Source organism: Penicillium maclennaniae, assembly GCF_028827695.1.
Source record: "Penicillium maclennaniae strain IBT 15551 chromosome Unknown utg000003l:1.0-5670915.0:1.0-5674809.0, whole genome shotgun sequence".
In the NCBI taxonomy this organism is placed as follows: Eukaryota; Fungi; Ascomycota; class Eurotiomycetes; order Eurotiales; family Aspergillaceae; genus Penicillium; species Penicillium maclennaniae.
In genome coordinates, this window is record NW_026623215.1 from 4,523,573 (window position 1) to 4,549,911 (window position 26,339).

Consider the following 26,339-nt stretch of genomic DNA (forward strand, 5'->3'; position numbering starts at 1 on the left):
GTGAGATATGCGGTGAGAGATCAACGCATCCGCATCCACCTATGTTAGTACACTTGGCAATTCGAAGTGTACACCTATCGATTTCACATGTGGATAGAACTAGCGGATATTGTTGAGACGGGAGAATTAGCGCTGGCGGAAGAAAATGGATCGTGCTAAGTCTCAGCTCCCGATCTAAGCCACCGATTAGAAGATTGGTACTAAAAGGGGTCTTGATCTGCATCTTGAAATATTTTGACCCTTTTCAAGCCCCACTTGGTCTCATCACACCAATCAAGGACTTTATGTCTCGATTCGATTCATCGTCATCGTGAGAAGGCACACACGGCATAGCCTCCGCCAGGAAAAAAAAACTAGGCAGTGGGGTTCACGAGATGATGCTATTGTTGAGATAGCTGATTATTACCATGTGATGAGACGTGGGATATGCAATTCGCAATCAGCGAAGGCGTATATTTCGAGGTTTGGAGAATCTAAAATCCCGTATTGTAATACATTAGGCTGTAATTACTATTAATACCTCGTATGTATCAAAACGGGAACACTGGAACATCCCGAGATTGTAAACATTCAAGGTCCCAAACAAGTTGAATTCCCACCCGAGTTCCTGTCTTCGAATCCTTTTTTATAATACTTGGTTCTCTCCCTACCTTCGACAACTGTTCATTTATTCATTCCAAAATTCATCATGCGGTCTACCTTGAATAAGCCTGCTGCTCAATCGCACCTCGCTGTGACATGCGCAGCATGGAACAACCTGCAAAAATATATTGCGGGTGAGCCTATTGCCATTGATGGTACTACTTTGGATTTGGCGGCCGTCGTGGCAGCTTCATAGTTAGAAGCACTTGAATCCTTTAATCTCCTGAACATTTCTCTGACTATCAAATGTAGCCACGACTGCACCCCGGTGCTTACCAATGATCCTTCAGTGCAAAATCGTATCACTGCCAGCGTGGATGTCCTAATGGATCATCTCACAAAAGGCCACAATGTTTACGGTGAGTAAATCATTTCCAATTTGACTTATGGGAGATTTTCTTTCTAATCAATGTTCTAGGTGTCAACACTGGATTTGGCGGAAGCGCTGACTCCCGAACGGACAAGTGGGCCTCATTGCAAGCAGCACTGCTGCAGCTCACGCAAGCGGGTGTTTTGGTTAATGCCGACAAGGACCCTGGCTCCCTGGATAGCTCAAGTAGCTTTGGGGCCCATGCTATGCCCGGATCATGGGTGCGTGCCACGATGGTGGTTCGATCCAACCATTCAGCACGCGGTCATTCCGCCGTCACGATTCCTGTGATCCAATCGGTCTTAAAGCTACTAGAGATGCGAATTACGCCCGTGGTTCCTCTTCGGGGATCAGTCTCAGCTTCCGGAGATTTGATGCCCCTGGCCTATATCGCCGGCGCGATTCAGGGTAGCCCTGATATTCATGTGCAGACGCCGAATGCTTCGCCCGCAACTGGTGTGAGAGTCACTACCGCGTTGGACGCATTGAAGGCTGCGGGCGTGAACCCTGCTCAATTGGGACCGAAGGAGGGACTGGGCCTAGTGAATGGTACCGCTTCTTCGACCGCTCTGGCTAGTCTGGTCATGTTTGAAACACACCAGCTGGCGGTGCTGACACAGGTACTGGGAACGATGGCAGTAGAGGCTCTCCAGGGTAACTCGGAGAGCTTCCATCGCTTCATTTCTGCCGTTCGGCCTCATGCTGGACAGATCGAGGCCTCGAGAAACATGATGGCCATGTTGCAAGGATCTTCTCTCGCTAAGGGCATTCTCAGCAAGAAGAACCACCACGAGCAGGGACTGGAGCAAGATCGATACGCCCTACGCAGTGCACCACAGTGGATTGGCCCGCAGCTAGAAGACCTTCTCCTTGCGCACAAACAGGTTGAAGTAGAGCTGAACTCTACAGCAGACAACCCCTTGGTCGATAGTGAGAATGGTGAGATCTACTACGGATGTAACTTCCAGGCGGCTGCCATGACTTCTGCAATGGAGAAGTCACGTTTGTCACTACAGATGATGGGAAAGCTGCTGTTCGCTCAGTCCACAGAGATGATGAACCCAGACTTGAGCAATGGATTACCCACCAACCTTGTTGCGGATGATCCAAACTGCTCCTTTACGATGAAGGGCGTCGACATCAGTATGGCTGCTTATATGGCTGAACTGGGATATCTTGCCAACCCGGTCAGCTCCCATGTGCAATCTGCTGAGATGCAGAACCAGTCGGTCAACTCGATGGCGTTTGTCTCAGCACGCTACACGCTGCAATCCGCCGAACTTGTCTCCCTTATGTCCGCCGCCTTTATCTATATTGCTTGCCAGGCTCTTGATCTCCGAGCCATGCATCTGGGCTTCTTGTCTAGGCTATCTTCAATCATTCCTCCCACGCTGAGTGGCTTTGCCCCAGTTTTGTCCTCCGAGGAGCGGATCATGTTGGCCAATGCCCTGGAGCGCCACATGGTTAGCAATTGGAAAACAACATCCAAGTTGGAGGCGACGGCCCGTTGCCAAATCCTGGTTGACTCCTCCTTGGCAATCATTCTCCAGGCACTCGTCCAAAGCAAGACCCCTGCCCCTCAAGAGCCTTGTAACACGACCGCTGTTCTGGGAGCTTGGAAAACCCAGACTTTGAATGCTCTGGTCAGTGCCTATCATGACAACAAGGATGCGTTTTTTGCTCACCAGCACACGGAAGAGCTGCTGGGTATGGGATCCAAATTAATCTATAATTCTGTTCGGAAGGATCTGCAAGTCCCCTTCCACCAAGGATTTACTGAGCATCCCACGGTGGAGAGTGACCGACTTGACGGAAGAGCAAAGAAGACGGTGGGTAGCTGGATTTCAATCATCTATGAAGCGCTACGGACTGGTAAACTGCAGAAGCCATTGATGAGCTGGTTGTCTGAGAACATCGCCGCGTTTGAGTAACTTGGAATCTCTGTACAGTATTTAGCCGCGATCTGTATGGAAACTACCAATGATCCAAATATATAGACAAATATAGCTCTCTTCCTTCATTTCACTCCTGGACCATGGCGTCTTCCATTCCAATCACTCCGACCCTCAAAAATTGCTGATTTCTCAACTCGTTTTCGCCCAGTTTCTTTCGCATCTCCTCTACATCCCATCCTGCCCAACAATACCGCCCATGAAGGAAGGCTGCCTCGTTTGTTGCCGCCCACACAGCAAAGTTTCCAGGCAGAGTGTCTGTGAGAGGATTCATGTTAGCAGAAATATAATCCATTGGGTTGAAGAGACGCATCGCACCACTATCCCACTCGTAGCAATCCCGCGGCAGCATTTGGGCGATAGTCTCTGTGTAAACGCCACCAGGATGCATATTGATGATCTGGACGTTTGATACTGGGATCTCCAACGCAATATGTTGCAGAAGGCAAGTCCAGGCTGCTTTTGTGGCGGCATAAGGTCGTTGGCCTTCCATAGCTTCATAGTTGTTGATTGCATCTGAAGTTACATTGACAATAAACTGAGAATGAAAGGAAATTAACTAGGATCTCTGACAATATAAGTTCATTTCACTCACCTTTTTGCCTCTGCCCTGGATTTGTGTCTGCTGTACGAACTTGTCGACCAGCGTCAGGTTTCCCCGCACATTCACCTCATACTGCTCCCATACTTGGCGCCAGCCATTCTGTAGAGTCTTCATGCTCTCGCCCATGTATGCTGCGTTGAGAATAAGCACATCGACTGCCGAGGCAGTTTCAAGGACATTTTTCCAGACATGTTCCAGGCTATCGGGATCCACTAGCTCTGCAACTTGAGTTGTAACCTGACCCGAGAATGACGGAACTTCGTGTTTCAAACGTTGTGTTGCTCGAATTAGGCGAGGCTCGTCACGTCCCAACAAGATCAAATGCGAGGCATTTGCGACTGCAAATGCACGGGCTATAGCGAACCCGATTCCGCCAGCGCCACCAGTGATCAAGACCGTCTTCCCACGCTGGGATTGCAATGGCAAAGCAGCATCGATACCAGCATAGGCAGTTTTATGGATCATGTTAATTGGTGCCATGTTGTCAACGGGTTTCATTCCGAATTGTTGACCAAGGGGTAACGGAGTTGGAGAAGGGCGGGCAATTTTCGAGGGAAGTAATTTTAGTTTTGGTCACCGTACGCCAATATTACCGTTCTGTGCTACATCATGGAACTAGTGAAAAGTTCTTTGTCAATATGCGACCGGTATAAGTATTTGTATCCTTCTCAACAAATCAACCCCACCACTACCATGGATCTCTCTCCCACATTGGCTTCATGGGTTGTCACCAACCTCCAGCCACTTACGACCGTCCTCTTGCTCTGCACGACCAAAAAGGGTCACCCGCTCCGATGGCTGAATGTCCTCATTCTTATAGTCTTGGTCGTCATACATGGAAAGTATATACACCTGATAAGTATGAGTACGCCGGATGATGTGATGCAGCGTATCAGTCCTCTCCCAGTACTGTTACACACCATCGTGCTACTCAAGGGGATCGACTACCGGGATCTGCAAGCACAGCACAAACCTAAGGACCAAGGGTCGCGGATGGCGAACATATGGGCCGCTATACGGGTGACTATGGACTACTCTGCTGTTGGGACGCGCTGGCAAGTGCGCAATGTGCCAAAGATGCCTGCTTGGCTTGGTACTAGTCCCACACGCACTCGGTTTCTTATGCGTCAGGTGGCAGTCGCAAGCTGGCAGTATCTCGCTCTGGACTTCCTGCAGCGGATGATTCGTGAGGATGAGTTCATTTGGAATGAAATCATTGCGGTGCTGCTTGAACCCACCACTACGGCGAAGCACTCTTGGCTTTTGGAAGCTACTATCAACATTGTGATTTGGTTTCTTATCGCTCGTTTATCTCTGGACATTAAATGGCGCGCCACGTCGATTGTGGCGGTTGGCTTGGGGATCTCCGAACCTGCGAGCTGGCCCCCAATGTTTGGGAGTAGTTTGGAGGCGTACACAATCCGGAATTTCTGGGGGTAAGTCTCTGTTGGAGATGTGAAGATATGTCAATTTGCTGACTGAGCAACTTTGTTACAGAAAATACTGGCACCAACAGCTCCGTTGGCCGTTGACAGCGACCAGTGCGTTCCTCCTCCGCAGCATCCTCCACATGCCTCGGCCATCCATACTGGAACGATACTCGAATATTTTCTTGTCATTTTTGCTTTCGGGTTTCATTCATCTTGCAGCGCAATATAAAGGATCCACCTTGGAAAAACCGGGCGCTGTTGAATTTTTCACCTCATTTGCGCTGGGTATAATTATTGAAGATGGAGTTCAAGAGCTCTGGTCACGACTTGTTTCTAGTCCCAGCAACGAAAAGGATACCTCGAAGGATACAAACACTGCCGTCTGGAAGAAATTAGTCGGGTACGTCTGGGTTACTGGCTGGTTGACGGGCCTCGGTGCATTCTATTCATACGATATGGCCTACATTGCGCTTATCGAGCCCATGCCACTGGCGGTCAATCTCTCGGCATTGTTGACTATGCCAATCACCGCCCTTGTGCTCGGGGTAGGATTGCTATTTGGGGTTGTATGTTTAGGGGCTGAGCCTTGAAGGGACTTGACACCCAACCAATAGTGGCAGTTAAATCATGAGTGTAGGATCCAAATCAAGGCAATTGTTTGAAAAGCTACAGTGTATCTGTAAATGGACATGTTTATAGCATAAAGCGTGCATTTATTCCATCTCTCAACCCCTCACCTCATCTCTTGGGATGAAAGCCAGAGGAATATCAACCGTCATGTCTAATGCCAAAGCAGCGCAAATACTCTCCTCCAACGCCTTCTTTGCTTTTTCATGTGCTTCCTTCTTCTGTCCAGCCGCAGAAGCAAAATCCACCTTGTATCGAGAAAATATCACAGCGAGGAAGGCAACAAACTCAACTTGGGCGAATTTCTTGCCCAAGCACGCACGCAGGCCGTCGCTGAAGGGGACGTATGATCCACGGGTTGGTTTGTGGATCGTTGGATACTCCAGGCCAGCGGCAACATTTCCAAGTTGATCCTCATTCCGTGCCAGGAAGCTATCCCGATTCTGTCGGTCCCAGCGAGAAGGGTCAAACGTTGAAGCATCATGACCCCAGTATTCGGTAGTGTAATGAAGACTGGTGATGTTCAAACAGACGTGGCTGCCTGGAGGGAGCATGACGGTTCCCCTTCATGCTGCAGCGGCTCAGCATCATGCGCAGTCGTTCTGAGAATGACCGGTGCGGGCGGATACATTCGCATTGTCTCGAGCATCACACATAGAGGTGCCACCAACTTAGGATACACGGTTGCGTAGTCCCATTCATTTGGGTTGGTAGAATTGCCCCTTATGGCGTCGCAAATCGCTCGGTACATCCATTCCTGTACATCTTGGTGCAGGGCCAACAATACCAGAGCAAAACGAATGGTTGCCCCAGTGCTTTCGTGGGCTAGCATCATGATGTGAGTATTCCCTAACACTTCAATCTCGCTTAGCGAGCTCTTCTTCGATGCATCTTCATCATCTTCCAGGTGTTGCGCTCGAACGAGGCCCTGCAGCACATTCTGTCCTCGTGCACTGAGCCCTTCCTTGGGTACATCTCGATTGGCCTGTGCGATCATGGCTTTCATGTACTTCCCCAGGTCATCGTAGGCGGCAAAGTCATCCTTGAAGAAAGGAACCAGTGCGCGAGGCATCCATGTAGGGAGCATTGTATTGGCCATGAAAATCGAATTCCAGTGACCCATCATGTACTCCATGACGGCACGCAACGTGAAGTGAAAGCCTGGAAGTGGGTGTACGGTGTCGCGGAACATGGCTGACACACTGCTATCATTAGCATTCGAAGTTGCTTGAAAAGGCAACTGCACCCCAAAACCGGCTGCACAGAGCACATTCAATGTGAGCTTCAGGATATCTTCCTTTGGACCTAGCTCAAGATTGGTCCCCACAGTATGTTTTTCGCACCAGTGGTCTAACATTTGCGTCGTCTGTCGAACGGTCTCCTGCCAAACAGTCGTGATGGTCTTTTCACCAAAGGCAGCAATCGTATGTCGCCGATGGCGAGTCCATTCTTTCCCTTCAGTCTGGAGATATGTGAGTAAAGTCTTTTCGAAAAGAAATAGAAGGTAAATTTTGGGGCCATGTAAAAAAGGGAGAGGAAATACATACAGCAACCACATTAGGTCCATACAGCATCATTGATCCTGCATTGCAAGTTGTGAGAATGGTGCGCAAGAACAAGGTGATTGACAGATCGTGATTAATTCAGAACACGTACCATAAATCTCTAACGGCTTCGGAAAGCCGGACCGGGAGCTACATATTTGGGAGACCACCGCCGCATCTGCAACATGGCAGCACAGATTATCTGGAGTCGCTACCACGTAGAGCTTGCCAAGTTGTTTTGTACGGCGATCCTTGACCCAGAAATGATGAGTCATGACATTGTCGTTGACGACGTCTGTCAACCAAGCAGGAAGCCAGAGGTTGATGATATGAAGCACAGAATCGAAGGAGCAAAGTGTCATCCAAAAGGTACTCAGCTCAGCATAGGGAAAGATTGTCCACCGCAGGCTGGTCGCAGTGGCTCGGCGAATTTGTCGAATCCAGCTTGCCCCAGTCCATACTAGATAGAGGGCCAAGGCTCCAAAGAGCAGTGTGCTATAAACCATTGTTTGTGATAGTCAACTCATTTGCCTGCAACTGCAAGAAGTATGATTTGCTCCCACATGCGCAGAAGCGACAAAGCTGACTCATCAACCGATACAAACAATACGCTCGGTATTAATGTATTTGTAACCCTCCGTACGGTGTGAACAACGCCCATTTTTCACGTATCTGTACCGAATTTACCAAACATTGCAGTATCGCGACGCAGCGCCATCTACGCCACCTGGTCTCTGCAGACTTAACTTGTAGATCCTGAAAAATCGCGCAGTGGGGGCTATAGGCTACAATTTCCACTTGTGGGGGGTTCTCTTCAGCTACCAAATTCGGGCATCCTGAACGCAGATTCCTATAGGATATTCATCCGTATTTTACGCTAGATAATCTGGCGCCATCGAGAGAGTGGTGCACGTGCATGCTGCACGGCGAAGGGCCATGCGAATAGGGCATTGTGTAACATAGCTGATCTGATTGGACTACAGCGAAATTACTTCGGTCAAACTCGCTCCTTCACTTGAACATAGACGGGATGATGCTCCCACAGCCCGAATTCCTTCAGTGAATCTGGGTCGATATTGCCTGGTTGTGCTGTAAGATCAAAATTCCAGAGAAGTAGAGCCAATGCCATACGAATGTTGGCATACGCGAAGCTTTGAATCAAATCAGTAAAGTTTTTTTCAAGCAAAAAGCATATTGAGGGTATAACGAACGTTTTACCAATGCATCCACGCGTCCCAGTTGAGAAAGGTCGAAACACGAAGTGGTTGTCGGTCGCATAAGTCGTGCTATCCGTCCATCGTTCAGGAATGAACTGATGGGGCTTGACGAAGTACTTTGGAGAGCGATAAGCACTATATTGTGCCACGGATACCCAAGTCTATAGAGGCAGGAAGTAAGTATCTGCTAGCACCGATAGATTAGAAGTTTCTGGAGCAACATACACCTTCAGGGACCCAATACCCGTCAATGAAGCGGCCACCTTTGGGAACCAAGCGCGGTAGACCCACAGGCACACTGGGATGCAGACGCATGGTCTCATCTATCACAGCCTTGAGATATTTCAACCCCGACACACTCGCAATGGTGATATCTGCATCACTCTTGAATGTGGTATGGATCTCATGGACCAATTTTTCATAGCTGTCCGGATTTTGGGTGATGTAATATATGACCGCACTGAGAATGGCAGCTGTGGAGTCGAGCCCAGCCACAACCAACATATTGAGGTTCTCAAACATCTCCTCATCCGTCAAACCATGGGTGACGTACTGGACAAAGTCTTTCTTATCCGAGTCTTTCTCGGCCCGTTGTGCGGTCAACGCGTTTTGGGCCTGAGTGAAGTATTCCAGGAATGCTGTCCCGAAATCATTTGAAACGAAGCGCTTGATGATGAGATGATAGGGCTTCAGCCGATGCGCGGCGCGAACCTTCGTAGAATCCTTCAATGTTCCATAGAGATCATTAATAAATCCCGGATACTCTCCAGTCTTCAAAGTGTCCCAGCTTTGCCCCAAGGCTAAAAGGGTAAGAACATCTGTCACCTGAAAAACTGCCCAGGCAGCCATATTGACGACACCGTCCTGGTTGGGGAAGTTTGCCTTTCCCGAGCGATTTCGTAGAGCATCGATGAGTTGATCCAGAGTTCCACGCATTAGCGGCTCCTGTTCATGCAGTGCACGACCCGAAAAAGCCGGCATGATGTGCCTGCGGATTCGGGCATGCTCTTTGCCCGGACAGAAGAAAATATTCGATACCGGTTGGGGACCAAGGACGTAGAGAATGGGATTTTTCTCATACGTATCGTCCCAGTCGGTCTTCACGCCGTATATTTCCTGCCATGCCGTCGGGGTTGTGAATGAGATCTCATTTGAAGCGGTACGAACGGCATCACCGTATTTCTCATGCAGTTTGGCAATATATTTACACGAGTCACCTTTAACCAGGTGGTATGACCCAATTAGCTGGGAAAGAGCGTCGCGTTTGGGGCCAGGGAAATGTCTCAATGGGTTGATAAACAAGTGATACAAGAAGAGCGCTGCATGGAAGGCCACCCACTAGACACTTAATTAGCAATATATAGAAGCAAAGAGACACGCACAGGGTATCACCAACACAGCCAATGACGGTCCAAAACAATGCCGCCAATGCCAAAAGCATTGTGATTCCGGAGCTTCAATGGGATACTAGACAAATGTAATCAGATCAACGGCAATCGTCAATATTGAGCGAGGTGGAATGAAGCTGAGGTGAACTTAGCCAGACGTGCCGCTTACTCTGTACTCTGTATCCTGTACCGTTTTACTGTACATCCAAATGTGATGAGCAGGCCCAAGTGGATACATGACAAGTCTCAGCTGAAGGAAGTAGGTGGGGAAACATAAGTTTGTCTTCCCCACTCTTAGTTGTTGACTGATCGCATTGATCGACTCTTCGTTTCTCGGATTCACCGCCAAGAATACGGCTTACAAGGTCACAATACCAAGCTTCGGTTAGCCAGGTACGGAAGATGTACAGAGTCGGTATTTATGTGATCGGTGTTTGTTGCTTCCTTCGACTAAGCAGAGACACAGCAATATCCCTTCAATCACCATGACTCCCACGGGGACACCTTCGCCTGCTGATCTGGCTAAAATTCAACGATGGAATCAAAACGCCATTCCCTCGGTAGATGCGTGTATTCATGACCTGATCAAACAACAATACCAGAATCGCCCTGCGTCAACAGCAGTATGCGCCTGGGATGGTGACTTCACCTACGGAGATCTGGATCTGCGTTCTGCACAGCTTGCAAACCATCTCCAGGCAAAGGGAACTGTTCCGGAAACCAAGATTGCTCTCTATCTACGTCGGTCGCGATGGTCACCAGTGCTCATTCTGGCGGTACTCCGGGCGGGCGGCGCATTTGTGCTGCTAGACCCGTCGCATCCACTGGATCGCTTGAAGGGCATGTGCGCAGATACAAATGCGACTATGGTACTCTGTTTCAAAGAGGATACAGAAACTGCAGGACAACTAAACGTGCCTGTCTGTGTCATTGATCTCAACAGTGAGGAGGCCATTTGGCAGCACGAACCTAACGAGGTCAACTCTACCGTGCAATTCACAAACATCGCGTACGTCGCATTTACTTCAGGGTCTACTGGCAAACCCAAAGGAATTCAGATCGAGCATGGCCAGTACTGTAGCTCGGCTGCCGCCCATGCGAAGGCCTGGTCTATTGGTGCAGAGTCACGGGTTTTCCAATTTGCATCGTACGCCTTCGATGGATCGATCATGGAGATGTTGACAACATTGATGGAGGGGGGATGCGTGTGTATTCCCGGTGAAGAGGATCGGCAAAATCGGCTTGTGCAGGCTTTTACTAGCTTCCAGGCCAATTTTATTTGTTTGACGCCCTCGGTTCTTAAATCCCTCCACCCTCGGGATCTACCAACATTGAAGAATCTTCTTGTTACTGGGGAGCTTACGCCGCAGCAAGAACTAGATCGGTGGGCGGATCAGGTTCAGATGACAATCACCTACGGACCAACTGAATGCTCTGTCGCGTGTGCTGTTCAGGAGCATGTATCCAAACTCTCAGATCCGAGAAACCTAGGGCGACCAATGGGATGTCATCTCTGGCTCGTTGATCCCAGCGATATCAATCGCTTGGTGCCCGTAGGAGAAGTCGGTGAAATCTGTATTGAAGGACCCATAGTCGGTCGCGGATATCTGAACGCGCCCGATCAAACCCGTGCCACCTTTTTCCGTGATCTGCCATGGCTATCAATGACCCAAAGACTTCACAGTCGGGTCTACAAGACAGGTGACCTTGGACGATACAACGAGGATGGATCGATCCATCTACTTGGTCGCAAGGATTCGCAAGTCAAGATTAGAGGACAACGCATTGAGCTGGGAGAGATCGAAGTTCAGCTGTCTAGTAAGCTTCAACACGCTCGCGACGTCATCGTTGATGTGGTGCAACACGCTGAAGGAGACGCGCTTGTGGTGGCATTTCTCCATACTCCCTCTGAAAGCCACAGTCAAGGACTATTACCACCAAGCGATACCTTCTCCAATTCTTGTTGCAAATTGAGAGAGGACGTCAAGGCCTCGCTGCCGGGATACATGATTCCTACTCTCTTTCTCCCAATCGCTGCTATGCCTCTAACAGCCACTGGAAAGATTGATCGCCATTACTTGCGGTCCCTTGTGCAGGGCTTATCGGTCGATGCGCTAGATGGCTACATTGGTAACCGGGACAAGCGCAGCCCATCGACTGAGCGTGAGCAGCGGCTACATGGAGCTGTGGCTCAGGCATTAGCAATTTCTCCTGAACGGATTGGAATGGATGACGACTTCTTCGCGCTCGGAGGGAACTCACTCACTGCCATGAAGCTCGTCAGCCTTGGTCGAGAAAGCGGCCTCTGGTTCACCGTGGTCGACATATTCGCTTATTCGCAGCTATCAAGGCTCATTTCTGTCATTGAAGATACAGCCCCCGAGGCTCAGGTCCAGCTCGTAGAGCCAAGCCCTTTTGCTCTCGTACCAGGGATTGAGGACACTGAATCATTTGTACGCGACATTATTGCTCCACAGCTGCCATTTACTCGACCAGAGGAGATTGTCGACATTCTTCCTGCCACCGACATGCAGTTCTATGTTGAACGCTTCCCTCCACACTACCCTCTTATACGACTACACGGGAAGATTGACCCATTGAGAATCAAAATGGCATGTGATCAGCTGGTCCAACGCCACGCTGTTCTCCGGACAGTGTTTGCTTCTCATAATGATCAATTGTTACAAGTTGTTCTGGGCAAAGCGGATCTTCTCTTCCAGTACTTTGAGACCGACATGGCCATCTCTGCATTCGAAGAAGCATTTTGCAAATATGATGGGACCGTGAAGGTCCCCACGAGTGTCTTGGGACTCTCTTTTGTGCTTGTATCTCGAAGTGAGACAGAACATAGCCTAATTATTCGCCTTCCATTGCCATTGTGTGATGGCGAGTCATGGATTCTCCTTCTCCAGGACTGGATGGCAATATATGAGGCTCAATGTCCCCTTCCAGCACCACTTCCCTTTGCTGCGTGGGCATCTCAATATATCGCCCAGCAAAATGAAACGACTTACGCATTCTGGCGCCAAATTTTGCATGGTTCTTCCATGACACACCTATGCGATGCGACCATTGATCTTCCTGAGGAAGATTTCATTTTCTCGATGCAAAACATCCCTCTTTTCCCTCCTCCCGGGGCCATCACGCGCGCGACGCTCGTAAAATTAGCCTGGGCATTGACACTTGCAAAGTATACCGGGAAAACCGATGTGGTTTTCGGACAACTTGTCCACGGTCGGGCCCACGCACATGCTGGCGAGGAGCGAATTGCTGGTCACCTGGCCAAGATCATTCCTGTGCGGGTGGCCAACTGCCAGGATACCGAGACTGAGCTGCCAGGTCTTTTAGACCAGGTGCAGAGACAACACCTAGAGACCATGGCACACGACCTGATTGACTTCCAGAACCTGGTAGACCACTGCACCTCATGGCCACGGGACACACAATATGGAACTTATATCCTGCATCAAGACAATGAATATCTGGGGGAAACGCCGAGTATGGGCGGTGTGAAGGTCAGCACCAGCATGGCTTACAATCCTCTGATTTCGAAGGCAGTGCGGGAGTTCGTCTTGGTTTCCACTCCAAAGGGGCAAGAGCATGAGTTGCAGATTTGTACGACAAGTGTCTACGTGGATCAGAAGAGGGCGGATGATATGCTCGCGACGATGGTTGAGAAAATGAGCCTTTTGGCTTCTCTGGCCTGAGGGATGTTGTAGATGACAAATGAGGTGTTTTCCGATGCCAGAGAGGAGGGTTCTTGGAAACGTCGAGGATAATCCTAAGGGGAACTTTAGATATTCGCTTTCAATTTTCAACCTAGCAATGTTTTCGAAAATATAGCAACATTTATATCACATTTGAAACCAACCCTGAAACCCAGATTCTCATATGTATAGAATTGCCTTCTCACTGATGACTTGGAACATATTGAACATCTGCAATGTAAGGCCCATATCTCCAGCGTGGGAGAGGTAAAGTATAGAGTTTTCCGACAAATCATTGAAAGGCTGACTCCATCAAAGCTGACCCGATGTGATACAATACAAAGCTCGGATACGGTCCCTGAAACCAGAAACATACCCGAACATGTAATATATACCCCGTAAGGAAACATCCCGTTACCAAGATTCGTCTAGATTCCGATCTACTGGTGGATCTCATCGAAATGACAGCCCCACTGCGGATCACAGTACGGTGACGTTGACTAGGGCAGTTTCATGCGAATTTCTTTTCCACTATCCTAGCTAGCCATTCAGCTCTCTTTTCTCTTCCCTGCAGCAGTGGAGAAAGTCTGCATGAGTTCATCGGAAAGTTGGATCCAAGATGAACTCCACCTCAGCTGAAAAGCACCTCGGGTGACGGGCGATCTTTTCCTCATTATGGGTAAGATCTGCATGTTGGGATCTGTATTGGCAGCAGGCTTTTGTGATCGGTGCAGCACTTTCTGCTCTACTCTTTAGAGTTCACCTACGAACCCGAACTTACACAGCCGGGGCCAGCCACCAGCTCCACCACCACGGATGGCTGGAAAGGATACGAGCTGATCAACGAACATGTTCGTCACGATCTGGGTTTCATCTCCGATCGCATGTTCGTCCCCTTTAGTGGAGCTGTCTTGGCGTACGCCGTACTGACTAGAGATGAGTTCAATTCGGGGGAACTTGCAGACATTATTCTTCGATGAGGCGGTGTGAATGATTTTCATCTGAGATCGTCATAGTTGTTCTGAATGGGAGCTGATATGTAATGGTGTGTAAGGGGAAACCAATGACCTTGAACTCCTCGGATGAAAGTTTCCCAAATCTTGGCACCTCGGGTACGAGATTCACACGGCCCGCTGACATAGGGGAGTCGTACACGGAGCCGAATGAATACATGCTGTGCCGGTTCCCATGTCCGATACCAGTACGATACCAGTACGGTGCCAGTCGAAAGGAGGATGAAATGATGTCAAGCCAGCGTACTGACTTTGTATTAAGGCCACCCAATTGAACATGTGTTGATCGTTGATTGTGAGATCCTGTTGGGACCGCCAGAGGTTGTAAGAGCGTGTTATGACGCCTTATCTCACAATATAGCCGGATTTTCATACCAGAATTTGAAGCTAACAAGTGGACGCCGAATAAGTCCGTTCTGGTGAGATCATATTGATTTGACTATCCGCCACCCTCATCTCGTCCCTTCGAGCTAGTCGATTAGGTGTCGAAAACACCTTGTCGAGACCTGCCGGCAAAATGGTACTTCGGAGAAAGGTTACATGCAGCATGACTTTCTTCCCGTCTGTGAGCTCGAGCTCGAGATCAGCTCCCGGACCACAGCAAGAATTAAAATGGTACTTCTGAGAGCTGAACAAGTTTGGCTCCCTGCATGGATTTTCGCCCAAAATCGGGTTCATGCCGCTGCTCCGGGCTAAGCATCGATTGCCATTCGTGAGTTCGCAAGTGGGCCTATGTTTAGCGGCATGAACGGATTTTCTTGATCATCTCTATCCACTAGATCCATCCCTAGAGCCATCCCTAGAGCCATCCCCCGAGAAAAAGAAAATATTCCACAAAAAAAAAGAGTGCAAAGAAAAATATTAGCGGGGAAGGAAAGGGGTACTGAGGGGTCCGTACTTGTTCGATCATTCTATCTTTCAGCTTCATAGCATCATCATCCAGAGGTCCAGCATAATATATCTGGTGGTTTCAAGAAGACTGAGTGCTATCTCGTATTTCAAGATGGCAGAGACAATCTCAAAGAAGCCATGGCTTCTGTCTATTCGGTCGTCCGAGCGTTTCATTGTTATAGTTGTGACCATGGCCATGACTACTGTAAGTTAACAGCACATTGCTCTCTGAGATCACAATGAACACGGTGAACTAATATTTTGAATCTATAGGATGTGCTTCTGTACAGTCTGGTGAGTGCATTCGGTTTCAAGAAAACCCCTAGTCGGAAAAGCTGAACTTCGTCGGAGATCATCCCGATTATTCCCAAGTCTTTGGTCGCACACGCAGGCGTTCCGGAAGAAGATGGTGAATTTCCCCTTCCCCCTCCATTCCCCATGTGGAGCTCTTGATTGATTATCTTCCTTATACCTACTGACGAATATACGTAGCTCAATATTGGATCTCGATTTTGCTTGCGGTTTACGCCTGCGCCCTTTTGATTGGATCTCGTGAGTCCCTTTCTATTCTTGAACTCTCAACCTTCGCCAATCGACTCTAATTAACACCTTTCAAGCCGTGATCGGGTATGTAGCAGATCGCGTACGGTCGCGTCAGATTCCCTTTGTTCTTGGTCTGGCAGCTCTAGCTGTATCGACTGGCCTGTTTGCTCTCGCGAACTCTCCTGCAACTCTCGTCATCGCGCGAGCGTGTCAAGGTCTATCGGCCGCCACTGTATGGGTGGTCGGTCTGGCCATGCTTGTTGATAACGTTGCTCCGGAACGTATGGGTGAAGCAATGGGCAACACGAGTACTGGCATGACGCTGGGTTCCCTCCTCGGCCCGATGCTTGGTGGTGTAACGTATGTTGCCACGATTATTGATCGTTATCTGACTCTTCTGCGGTGAACAAAGTGGCTGAAATGTCTCCAGATATGAGGAGTTTGGATACTATGGCGTTTTCATTCTGCCTTCTTTGATGATCGTCCTGGAAATCTTGTTGAGACTGACTATGATTGAGAAATCTAGTACGTTCGGTGATGCTGCTCACTTCACAATACTTGCACACTACTGACTTTCGAGACAGCGGCCAAGAAGTGGGACGATAATCTAATCGGATCGAAGAATACTTCTTACGAGACCTTTCGTGATGGTTTACCTCGTGCGGATCCTGGAAACGAGCAGTCACCTCTCTTGGGCGAGTCATCTACCAGCAGCAGCTCTGAAGGCATCAGAAATGGCAGCAAAGCCCCTATATTACACCTTCTGGGCTCTGCGCGCTTGCTCACCTCATTGCTCATCACTGCTACGGTCGGATTCACACTCGGGGTTGTAGAGACAGTAAGCCACTGATCCCGTCAAAGTCCCAAGCTCCAATTCTTTGCTTCCAGTCACGCTAATTCGACTCTGACTATAGACAATTCCATTGTTCGTCATGGAGAAGTTTCATTGGTCTTCCAAAGGCGCAGGTTTGATTTTCCTAGCTCTTTCAATTCCCAGTCTAACTGGAGGCTGGGTGGGAAGGATGCTGGATCGCATAGGCAGCCGCGGCTCTGGATTCGGCTCCTTGGTTGTAACTGGAATTGCCCTCTTCTTCCTTCGCTTCGTCCAGCATGACAGCGATACCGATAAGGCTCTCCTGGTGGCATTACTCGTCGTGATTGGCTTCACCGTCCTGATGATCCAAATCATTTCTATGACCGAGGTGTTCCAGGCCATTCAAGTGTGTGAGGAGAAAACCCCCCGGTATATTTGGTGACAAGAGCCCAATGGCGCAGGCCTATGCTCTCTTCAACATGGCTACGGCCACTGGGCAGCTCACTGGTCCTCTTGTTGGGGGCCTCGTTCGCATTCACGTGGGCTGGGCAGGAATGACTTTGACCAGTGCTATACTCTGCTTCTTAGTCGCAGTTCCTGTTGCACGCTACACTGGATCTTCTAGACCCAAAGTGGAAGATGAGCAGTCTACTGACAATCATGTTGAGGTTTGATTGGGAGACATGTTCGACTTCATCCCTCGAGCTAAAATCGCGCGGCTATTGGCTGTGCTAGATATTCATGACGTGCTTGATGTTGGTTTTGCTTTTCAATGTCTTATACGTCGGCTTCTCCGTCCAATGTATTACTCAACATAATAATAATTTGTAAAATACTTGAGGATAGAATCTTGATCTAAATCGGCATTCGTAATCTGAACGACAATATGCGCTTGAATAGACACAGCACAGAAAGAGTCATGGAAAGGCCTTGCGTGTTCAAATAATGATAGAAGGGGCAACACTGCGAACCGTTGATTCGATGTGCTCCTGTGAGGGTACGTCTTTCCTGAGTAGCCATGCAAATCCCTTGAACGTCTCCAGATTGCACCGGCGGGATTCACTTATCTCTATCCCCGCGAAATGAGCATGGGGGCACTGTTTGACGCGTATTAGAATCAAAAATGGCATGGCTTTTGTATGTGCTTTTGTTGGATAGTGTATGTATGGTTCATGCTCAAGACTCACCCCTGGGTATATGTCTAACTTGGTTTCCACTCCATTTTGGGCCAGCATACGCTCGTAGATGAGAGAATCATCGCGAGCAAAGCACCGCCCAGCGGCCTGGAAGTACACTCTTGCCCCATGCTTCGCTAGACTCTTATGAGGCTCGGGGTTTGGTGAGTTGATTGGGCTATACCATCGACTCCGAGTATCCCACTGTTGCATCTTGACGACTGCGGCGGGTATTTCCCCGCTCGTGCTATCCCCTTTGAACTGTTCACGGCTGAGAAATGAATCCTGGTATTCCTGGGGAACGTGATCCTTGGAAGAAAAGAGGAATGGAACCGACAGCCACATTCCCGTGAGCTTTGGTCGACCGCTACCTTGTGGGCTGCTGTACTCATTCGCATACTCATCCACCCACATCTGTCCCACTGTTGCGGCAGTATTACCACCAGAGCTCACACCTCCTACTATAAAGCCAGCGTTCATGTCTGCTCCCAGCACACTCTCCGCATTTTCCGCAAGCCATACTAGCGAATCCCAAATGTCTTGTTGACCGACGGGGAAGGGATGTTCGGGCACGAGCCGGTGAGATGTAAGTACAACGGTTGCGCCATATAAAGCACGAAGAGCGAGGGCTTGGGCAGCAAAATTGGAATTGTCGCCACAACAAAATGCTCCACCGTAAATGAGGACGATAACCGGAGATGATGGGTGGGAGGTGGAAGAATATTCAGAAGAAGTGGGTTTGAAAATACGTAGTGAGGACTGGTAGCCATCGCGCATGGAGATATTCATGAGAATGCCCTGGTCAGGCAATGACGCGCATTGCTCACGGCTCCATTCGTCCACAGCGGCACGAGCACTTTTGATGTTGGACCAATCCATCTCATCGTCTTCAGGATTGGCCTTTTGCCATTCTGCATACTCTGGGCTTGATCGCATTTGGTCAGAATGACTTTTTTGTTTTCTTCGGTACTTGAATTTGGAGATCAAAAAGGCGACTTACTCTTTAACTCCCAGTGCGAGTATACTCTCTTTTGTCAGATACCCGTTGCTCGACATACTGGCTTTGAATGAAAGTTGTGTCCTCGTTTTGCCTGCTGGGCGGTTGTCAGTATTTATTTTCCTGGGGGCTTTCCGTATTATAACGTGACTCGCACGCGAGTGGATCACCTCAGAACAGATACATCGTACGTGTGGGGTTATTGCAGAAACATGTAAGGTTGTTTCACCAATAGAAACGGCTCTAGCCCGGGCAGCTGAAAGCAAGTTCCTGCCCTAGAACGCCACATAATCGGCGCATCTAAAAGATAGGATCTACAGTATTGCTAGCTGAATGTATCACGCGGACTCCGTATTGTCATTGTGATGAAACCATTCATTGAAAGTGACCGTGGATTAGAACCCACCCGCTAAGGGCTTGGTAGTAGGACACTTATGATAATTCAAAGAGTTCGGGGCGGAATCAGGTTTCGCTAATGAGTGTATTGGCGTGAACCCAGGCACGAAGACGTGGAAGGAGGTAGAACGTTGATGATGCAGGTTAAAGAGAGTGGGCCAGTCCCCCAAGGTGCAGTCCGAGGGTGTACTCGACAATTCTCATTCTAGATCTCTTGACAATGTCACAAAGAAGCTTTGCTTAAACTTGAACCTGCGGTTTGAGTCTTTCATGCTCGTACCATTGTTAGTATTAAGCGAAGATTGTGACCATAGGCTGCGTCCTTTCATCGCTGCGACATGACCGGCCCGTCAAAGCCTCAGCCCGTCCAGCAGAGAACTACGCAAATTTGAGCTATTGTCCTAATCAACCCATCTGCGGCAATTTGCCAGCATGTACTTTGGCATGACATCTTTTGAGGCCCCTGGAACATACTCCCTGCTGCAGTATATGGAGTTGGCGCATAGCAAATCTTATCCCGAGGGCGCATTTGTGAACGTTAGTACTTTCTTGTACTGGTTTTTGAGACCACGCAGTATCTCTAGGGTGAATAGATAAGCGAAATAGAAGCCTCAGTTATGCACGTAGTACAATCTGCACTGTAAAGGAGACTGAAAGCTCTCCCCTCTAGGTCGGGCGCCGGTAGTTTAAATATTAGATACCGAAGAGACAAGTCCTAGTGGGGAAATTAGTCTCTATGTTTTCAAGATATCGGATTCAAAGAGTTTTAGGGTTTTGATAGCTGCAAGAAGACTCTTAGGCTACTAAGAGCTTCGGCTACTAAGAGGGTATATCGATATACATGTCGCTTGCTAGAATGGAAAAAACATTAATCCGCGTATTTACCATGTCTATTCCGATCTTTTGTGGACAGACTTAAGCACAGTTGGCAATATTATTGATTAGTTGACCGCTTTCCATCTGACAGTAACAGCATGTCACGTGGTCGATAATCATGTGACACCAACGTCAATGATGGACCAGGAGCTGAGACGTCCTGCTGTGTATTCACAGACGTTTGATTGTATTGTTCTTCTTCTCCATATTCGTTGCCACGTCAAATACATATTGATTTCTTACATTTCCATTGTCTTGCTCTGCGGACTTCAATATTCTGCCGTGCTCTGCTGTCACCGCCAAAACGGCTTCGTATGCGGGAAGGCTGCTGGACTTCTCGTGGCGAAACCATTTCAAGCTCTGATCGAATCTGAGGCTTTAAAGCTCTCAATTATCTTTGGCAGGAAACAGGTTCTGGCAGTTGATAGCCGGTGCTCGGACGGTTGCAGCATCACTTCAGTGATCGTATCGCATACAGCTGAGCCACAATGCAGGCTTTCGGTAAGTCACGGGTCTTCCCTAGGCGAACAATCTAGTTGTTGGTTCGGTCTTAAATCATTTTCTAACACAATTTCTTCACGGCAGTCCCCAAAAATAGAAGGGTAAGCCTTGAACGTCCTGTGTCAAGATCAGCTACCCACTAACACAGGCATCTAGCCCAGATTTGAGCTAGTCTTAAGAGTGAGTCAAGCTCTGACTCTATGATATGGCGATTTTACTGAATTTTGTTCAAAGATCAGCGACATCAACAACGTCCCTTTGGGCAACGGCACTGCTTGGGTACGATGGCGTTTGCCATCATCAAGTGCTATATCAGAGCACCAAGGTCACACCGAGAAGGCAACCCTTTCAGACCATCGTGCTTACTGGAACTACGAAAAAGCTCTTCAAGTCAGGCTTACCATCGACAGATCTTCAATGCTCCAGGAATGCGAAATTGTTTTTGAAGTTATTCAGGAGTTCCACTCATCCCCGACCAATGAAAAAATCACATTGGGCAAGATCAAGCTCAATCTTGCCGAATATGTGGATAAGGTCGAAGAGGATGAGGGTGTCGTTAGACGATATCTGCTGTTAGACAGCAAAGTCAACAGCACTGTGAAGATTGGCATTGCTATGCGTCAGCTGGATGGAGATCGCAATTTCACGACGTATGTCCTCCCACAACGCATTTCAAGACTCTGCGTCGCTCCTAACCATTGATGCATAGGCCTCCACTGAAATCTGCCACTGTGTTTGGGGGAATTGCAAGAGTTGTGCACTCGGCTGACCCCGGAGATACTGAGGAGATGGGTCATATGCCGTCAATCACCACTAAGAGCAGGGAATTAGCGGATATGCAAGATATTTATCGCCGCACCCTGGCAGCCTCCTGGACATCTCGACCGTGCGATCTTCCAGCAGACAAATTAGTCGAAGAGCTGTTTACTGGAAGTCCTTGCTGGACCAAAAACACTTATAACAGCCCCGACCTTTCAGGGAGCGAACAGGGATCACCTTTCCTTGGTGTTGATTCGGCAATGAAACAAACTCGCTCTGGAAAAGGTTTATCGCCCAGTTTCGAGAGCCGTCGTTCCAAGAGCTCTTCGAGCAATCGTTCCCATAGTAGCAGCAGAACCCCCGACACATTTTCCTCAAATGGACATCATCGAGAGGACGGTAGTATCGAGCAGCAGTTGTATGATGGGATAAAGGGTCGTGGGTGGAAGAGCCAGAATGCCGACAGCGAAAGGTGTGAGTTCGATGTTCGTGAAGATTTGCGAAGCTGGGAGGTGACGGTACATGAGTAATGAACCGGCCATCCGAGTCACCAATCAATAGCTTCTAATATTTTTAAATAATCATATCTACAAGTGCCTGGTTTCCATTCGATGTTTATTCTGTTCCGGGGTTCCTATGCACCTCCAATTGCACATCCATCTTTCCTACACACTAGAGTTCCAATCCTGAACTTCTACAAGGCAATGTCTCTCCGTTCTTAAATCTGTGTCCGACACGCAAGGCTGAGGTTACACCGATGTTCGGAATCGAGAGATGAGAGCTGTCCCTCAGGTGATCGTTGAGGCAGGTGCATGGCACGGGTAGTACAGAGATTTGAATGTGCCTGGGTAAATAACAATATATGAATGTTTCATTTTACCCATTAATCGGTTCATTCAGTGTCGGACAGTGGCATTAATCTAGTGGTGGTTTTTGACCGTGGGATTTGAAGCAGATATATATCACAGAGCTCCAAGCAATGACACCCCCTCTACCATAATAAGGTCGGAAGAAACACGCAGAAAGGATCATCCGTGAACAAAATGCAACTCTCGGTCATATTGGGTTAGAAAAAAAGGGACCAAAAATAAGTAATAAGGATTGATGTCAAACAAAAAGACTGAACAAGAGCAAAAAAGAATTGCTCGCACTCGGATTTGAACCGAGGATCTCGTGATTACTAGTCACGCGCTTTACCAACTAAGCCATGCGAGCTTGTATACGGCGGAAATTGTGTCTTGCGGCTATAAGTCACTGAAGAAAATTCAATTCTTTTTTTCACTCGAATACATTCATTATTATCACAATCAGCCAGCCAAAAGGAGAAAATGCTGCTTATGGAGTTCGACCGAAAAACCCGAAATCAGCTCCGCTATCAGAAGGATGGATGACCTTCCCTACTCATTGGGCGGATCTTGACGGAGCAAAAAGAATGCTCGCACTCGGATTTGAACCGAGGATCTCGTGATTACTAGTCACGCGCTTTACCAACTAAGCCATGCGAGCTACTTCGTGGGTACCTTCACCCTATATGCCAAGATGAACACTTCTCAGTTTGTTCACCACGTTATCCGCACCATCATCCTTATAGGAAGAGGGTGAAAGGCCCAGTGAAAGAAAGCAACTTGGCTGGCCCCTTTTTCTTATTCACAGCGCTCGGGGACGCATATATAATCACATAGTGACGGAACCTAAGGCCTACGGTGTCGATTTCCGTCACCTCATGTATCTATATCCAGCACCCTACCTTGTAGAGGACTATTGAAAGAGGACTATTGAAAGAGGACAATTGAAAGAGGACAATCGAAAGAGGACAATTGAAAGAGGACAATTGAAAGAGGACAATTGAAAGAGGACAATTGAAAGAGGACAATTGAAAGAGGACAATTGAAAGATATTTGTCTACTTACGTGTAGCCTATAATAGGTGTGAGCTATTATAGGTCTGGTGGGCGGGGAAAAGCTGGCATCACTCTATGATATACTCTTTAGGGAGCGCCCACACGCTCACTAGAAGATCCCCCCCATGTGACGGCCTCTAGTGCGAAACGAAGTGAATTCACAGATTCCAGCAAAAAGCGCGAAAAAAGGACTTTTGTGAAAAGTCCCCTACGGTACAATGTCCTGAACACCGGTAGCGTTGGTCTGGTTTAACCCGCTCTGGTATTCCACTCTCGTGTAGCGGCATGTATTCAAGCAAGCCTTACCGAGTAAGGATACTGCTACTACTACTACTACTACTACTATCATCCTTACAGAGGTCCACGTTAACTATTGGCCCGAAAGACTTAGTCAGATACTGCAAAATTCCAGATGCTGAAACTTTGGGAGGTAGGCGATGGAGAGCCCCGAGGTTTGTTCCTATCATTTGATATTTTCAATTTGAATCGCTCGGTAAAGTCAACCTAAATGTTTTTGGTACGAAAGGCTCTCTCCAAGCTACATTGGCATAAAAATCTGGACTTTTGTCAATCATGAAGATAAAGCAAGACATTCAAGCCCTGCCTATATTCTTTGTCGGGCGAATATCTTGCCAACTAACTAGTCTTAGTGGCGTCCACTTTCGTCTGAGTCCTCTTCTTGACGCTCATTCTTCGCTTCAAGTTTCTTTCACCTTTTGGACCGGTTCAATGGCCCTGGTACATAGGATAGAATGCAAATGTCATGAGATAATAATAAATTTTCTCGCAGTGCCGCTTCGGTCCAAGATTCCTTTCTACTATCCTGGAGCATGGGCACCGGGTACATTCTCCGCATCTGCAATCTTGGAAGGCCAGAAGCCAGGGGATGATTATGTCAAAACTGCAATTAGTATCCACCAATCAGCTCGCATGGCTTAGTTGGTAAAGCGCGTGACTAGTAATCACGAGATCCTCGGTTCAAATCCGAGTGCGAGCATTCTCTTTTTGGTTTTGATCTTTCCCTCGTAAAAGACTCGTAATTCTGATGACTCCACTTCCAAGAGGCCTGTACAACAATTAGCTCGCATGGCTTAGTTGGTAAAGCGCGTGACTAGTAATCACGAGATCCTCGGTTCAAATCCGAGTGCGAGCAATCTTCTTTTTGTTGCATTTTGCACTGTGAACATTCCTCAACCACCAGGCGTGAGACTTGTCTGAGCATGAGGCCTACATTGTTTAGTCCGTCAGCTCCAGACTCAATTTAAATCATTGAAGTGGTACAGAGACGTTACCAAATCCTCTCAACCCAGTATAACTGCCATCCACAATAGTCAACTAACATGAGAATTTATTCTCTTCTGGAATTCCAGATTGGTGTTAGTCCATTGCTCTTCCGCTAGCTGGAGTCGTTTGCTGCGGCAATGAAGAGGAACCTGCATTTCAAAAAAAGAGGTGAGATTGTAAAACAGGAAGCCCCTGTGTCCATCCCTCGATCTTAGTCCTAAAATGCATAGCCATAGAGATATGACAATAAGGAGCGATTGTTGGTACTATCGGAGGGTCCTCGACACAGGAAAATCTAAGCCTTAATGTATTAGGCCAAATGAGTTGCATATTCTCGTTTGAGGTTCCCACAAAGTAAGGATTTCACACTCAATCGACGCCGTTCAGTCATGATCGATATCCTAGTATAATGTAGATTGGAAGGAGTGATAAACAGAGCACATGATTTGAGTCTAGATCATCTGCTGTGATTAAGGCATATGAATCTCTGGAACTATTTACAGCTTGAGGAGTTTTGATCGCTTTTGAAATTGCTTCATTTGTTTGTATAACACTTGAAGGTTGCCTCTCGTAGTTTCCTTCCGCTTTTTCCGTTTCCTCCTATCTCTTTTACACGGAAGGAGGTGCTTTATAATAAGTGTGATCTCAAAACGTCATTTTCATATCTTTCAATTCACTCAAACTCTTCTTGCATGACTCCAGGTTAGAATTGAACAGAAGAAGTTTTCTTGTCTCTGGCTTGCATCCCATGACATCTAGCACCCTGGAAGTATAACCGGAGGTCTCTGTATTCTGCCCCACGATCCTTTGGGGGATTCTCAATCACCTCAAAAGATGCTTTGAATTGAGCCCGCAAGAAGACGTATTTCAAATACTCTGAAACCTTTTGAGGAACTTGTCCCACGACACAATTGGAAAGGCATCGGTTGCAAAGATGGCACACAAAATATCGAGAAATCGTCGAACCTACCACCTGGGCTTAGAAATCTAGCGTTGGAGATGTTCTTTTTGCACTTTTTCTACGGAATCACACTATCTGATCGGCTTGTAAACCATCGAAATATTAGAGTTTTTGGCGCCCACTGTATTGTATATCTGCCCAAGGCGTCAGTTGAGGTTGAAGCAAACCTACGTGGCCTCGCAAATAGGCGCTCGGCTTTTGGTGAGACTGTATGTTGGGAGATGTTAGAAGGATTGTCAAATCAGTTGATGTTTTTCTCAACATAATGTCAAAGTTCTCAGCTCTCTCCACCAATCAGCTCGCATGGCTTAGTTGGTAAAGCGCGTGACTAGTAATCACGAGATCCTCGGTTCAAATCCGAGTGCGAGCAAATGCTTTTTGCCCCAACGATCCTTGTGTTTATGGAGATTTTTTTCCTCCTTTCCAAATCGGACTCTTCTTGGAACACAATATTAGTAGCACAGCCTTATGAGTGTGCCCCCAAGACGATATATGAAGCTTTCCTTTGTACCTGTTTTTCACCTGAGAAATGAAAGAACGAGCGTTCCTTGAACAACTTCTTGTGAACACCCCACTTGACATGCTCTACTTACTTAAAACTCTCATGATATTTCATTGTGTTCCTTGATGCTGTGAATTTGCTTGGCTTAATGATTGAGCGTCAACATGACTCAAAAGTTGCGAATTTGCCAGATGTCGATGTAACCGGCAATGGACAGCATTTCTAATTGACGTTCCACTTGGACCC

The 26,339-nt window shown here is 47.9% G+C and overlaps 10 protein-coding genes across 10 annotated transcripts; 6 read left to right on the forward strand and 4 right to left on the reverse strand.

The window, feature by feature from the left end:
- Window positions 1–688: 688 nt before the first annotated feature.
- Window positions 689–2,943, forward strand: N7477_003812 (aromatic amino acid ammonia-lyase; the record flags this gene model as incomplete). Its single annotated transcript, XM_056965475.1, has 3 exons — window positions 689–837; window positions 895–1,001; window positions 1,061–2,943. The coding sequence occupies 3 exons, from the start codon at window positions 689–691 to the stop codon at window positions 2,941–2,943; spliced, it is 2,139 nt and encodes a 712-aa protein (XP_056825428.1).
- A 91-nt stretch (window positions 2,944–3,034) lies between these two features.
- On the reverse strand, window positions 3,035–4,066 carry N7477_003813 (SDR family oxidoreductase; the record flags this gene model as incomplete). Its single annotated transcript, XM_056965476.1, has 2 exons — window positions 3,035–3,502; window positions 3,560–4,066. 2 exons carry the CDS (start codon window positions 4,064–4,066, stop codon window positions 3,035–3,037), a joined length of 975 nt encoding a protein of 324 aa, XP_056825429.1.
- Window positions 4,067–4,261: 195 nt separating this feature from the next.
- N7477_003814 (wax synthase family protein) lies at window positions 4,262–5,660 on the forward strand (the record flags this gene model as incomplete). The annotated part of the gene is made up of 3 exons (XM_056965477.1): window positions 4,262–5,004; window positions 5,066–5,564; window positions 5,613–5,660. 3 exons carry the CDS (start codon window positions 4,262–4,264, stop codon window positions 5,658–5,660), a joined length of 1,290 nt encoding a protein of 429 aa, XP_056825430.1.
- A 63-nt stretch (window positions 5,661–5,723) lies between these two features.
- Window positions 5,724–7,675, reverse strand: N7477_003815 (cytochrome P450; the record flags this gene model as incomplete). Its single annotated transcript, XM_056965478.1, has 4 exons — window positions 5,724–6,189; window positions 6,255–7,087; window positions 7,173–7,207; window positions 7,282–7,675. The coding sequence occupies 4 exons, from the start codon at window positions 7,673–7,675 to the stop codon at window positions 5,724–5,726; spliced, it is 1,728 nt and encodes a 575-aa protein (XP_056825431.1).
- A 491-nt stretch (window positions 7,676–8,166) lies between these two features.
- Window positions 8,167–9,827, reverse strand: N7477_003816 (cytochrome P450; the record flags this gene model as incomplete). The annotated part of the gene is made up of 4 exons (XM_056965479.1): window positions 8,167–8,320; window positions 8,381–8,547; window positions 8,612–9,724; window positions 9,783–9,827. 4 exons carry the CDS (start codon window positions 9,825–9,827, stop codon window positions 8,167–8,169), a joined length of 1,479 nt encoding a protein of 492 aa, XP_056825432.1.
- A 432-nt stretch (window positions 9,828–10,259) lies between these two features.
- Window positions 10,260–13,481, forward strand: N7477_003817 (uncharacterized protein; the record flags this gene model as incomplete). The annotated part of the gene is made up of 1 exon (XM_056965480.1): window positions 10,260–13,481. One exon carries the CDS (start codon window positions 10,260–10,262, stop codon window positions 13,479–13,481), a length of 3,222 nt encoding a protein of 1,073 aa, XP_056825433.1.
- A 675-nt stretch (window positions 13,482–14,156) lies between these two features.
- Window positions 14,157–14,461, forward strand: N7477_003818 (uncharacterized protein; the record flags this gene model as incomplete). Its single annotated transcript, XM_056965481.1, has 2 exons — window positions 14,157–14,160; window positions 14,238–14,461. The coding sequence occupies 2 exons, from the start codon at window positions 14,157–14,159 to the stop codon at window positions 14,459–14,461; spliced, it is 228 nt and encodes a 75-aa protein (XP_056825434.1).
- Window positions 14,462–15,497: 1,036 nt separating this feature from the next.
- On the forward strand, window positions 15,498–17,416 carry N7477_003819 (MFS transporter; the record flags this gene model as incomplete). The annotated part of the gene is made up of 9 exons (XM_056965482.1): window positions 15,498–15,590; window positions 15,659–15,679; window positions 15,737–15,794; window positions 15,878–15,937; window positions 16,003–16,288; window positions 16,359–16,453; window positions 16,513–16,766; window positions 16,843–17,148; window positions 17,204–17,416. 9 exons carry the CDS (start codon window positions 15,498–15,500, stop codon window positions 17,414–17,416), a joined length of 1,386 nt encoding a protein of 461 aa, XP_056825435.1.
- A 264-nt stretch (window positions 17,417–17,680) lies between these two features.
- N7477_003820 (alpha/beta hydrolase) lies at window positions 17,681–18,973 on the reverse strand (the record flags this gene model as incomplete). The annotated part of the gene is made up of 3 exons (XM_056965483.1): window positions 17,681–17,839; window positions 17,930–18,842; window positions 18,918–18,973. The coding sequence occupies 3 exons, from the start codon at window positions 18,971–18,973 to the stop codon at window positions 17,681–17,683; spliced, it is 1,128 nt and encodes a 375-aa protein (XP_056825436.1).
- Window positions 18,974–20,674: 1,701 nt separating this feature from the next.
- N7477_003821 (N-terminal C2 domain-containing protein) lies at window positions 20,675–21,976 on the forward strand (the record flags this gene model as incomplete). Its single annotated transcript, XM_056965484.1, has 5 exons — window positions 20,675–20,687; window positions 20,772–20,788; window positions 20,844–20,867; window positions 20,922–21,337; window positions 21,397–21,976. The coding sequence occupies 5 exons, from the start codon at window positions 20,675–20,677 to the stop codon at window positions 21,974–21,976; spliced, it is 1,050 nt and encodes a 349-aa protein (XP_056825437.1).
- Between the last annotated feature and the right edge of the window lie 4,363 nt (window positions 21,977–26,339).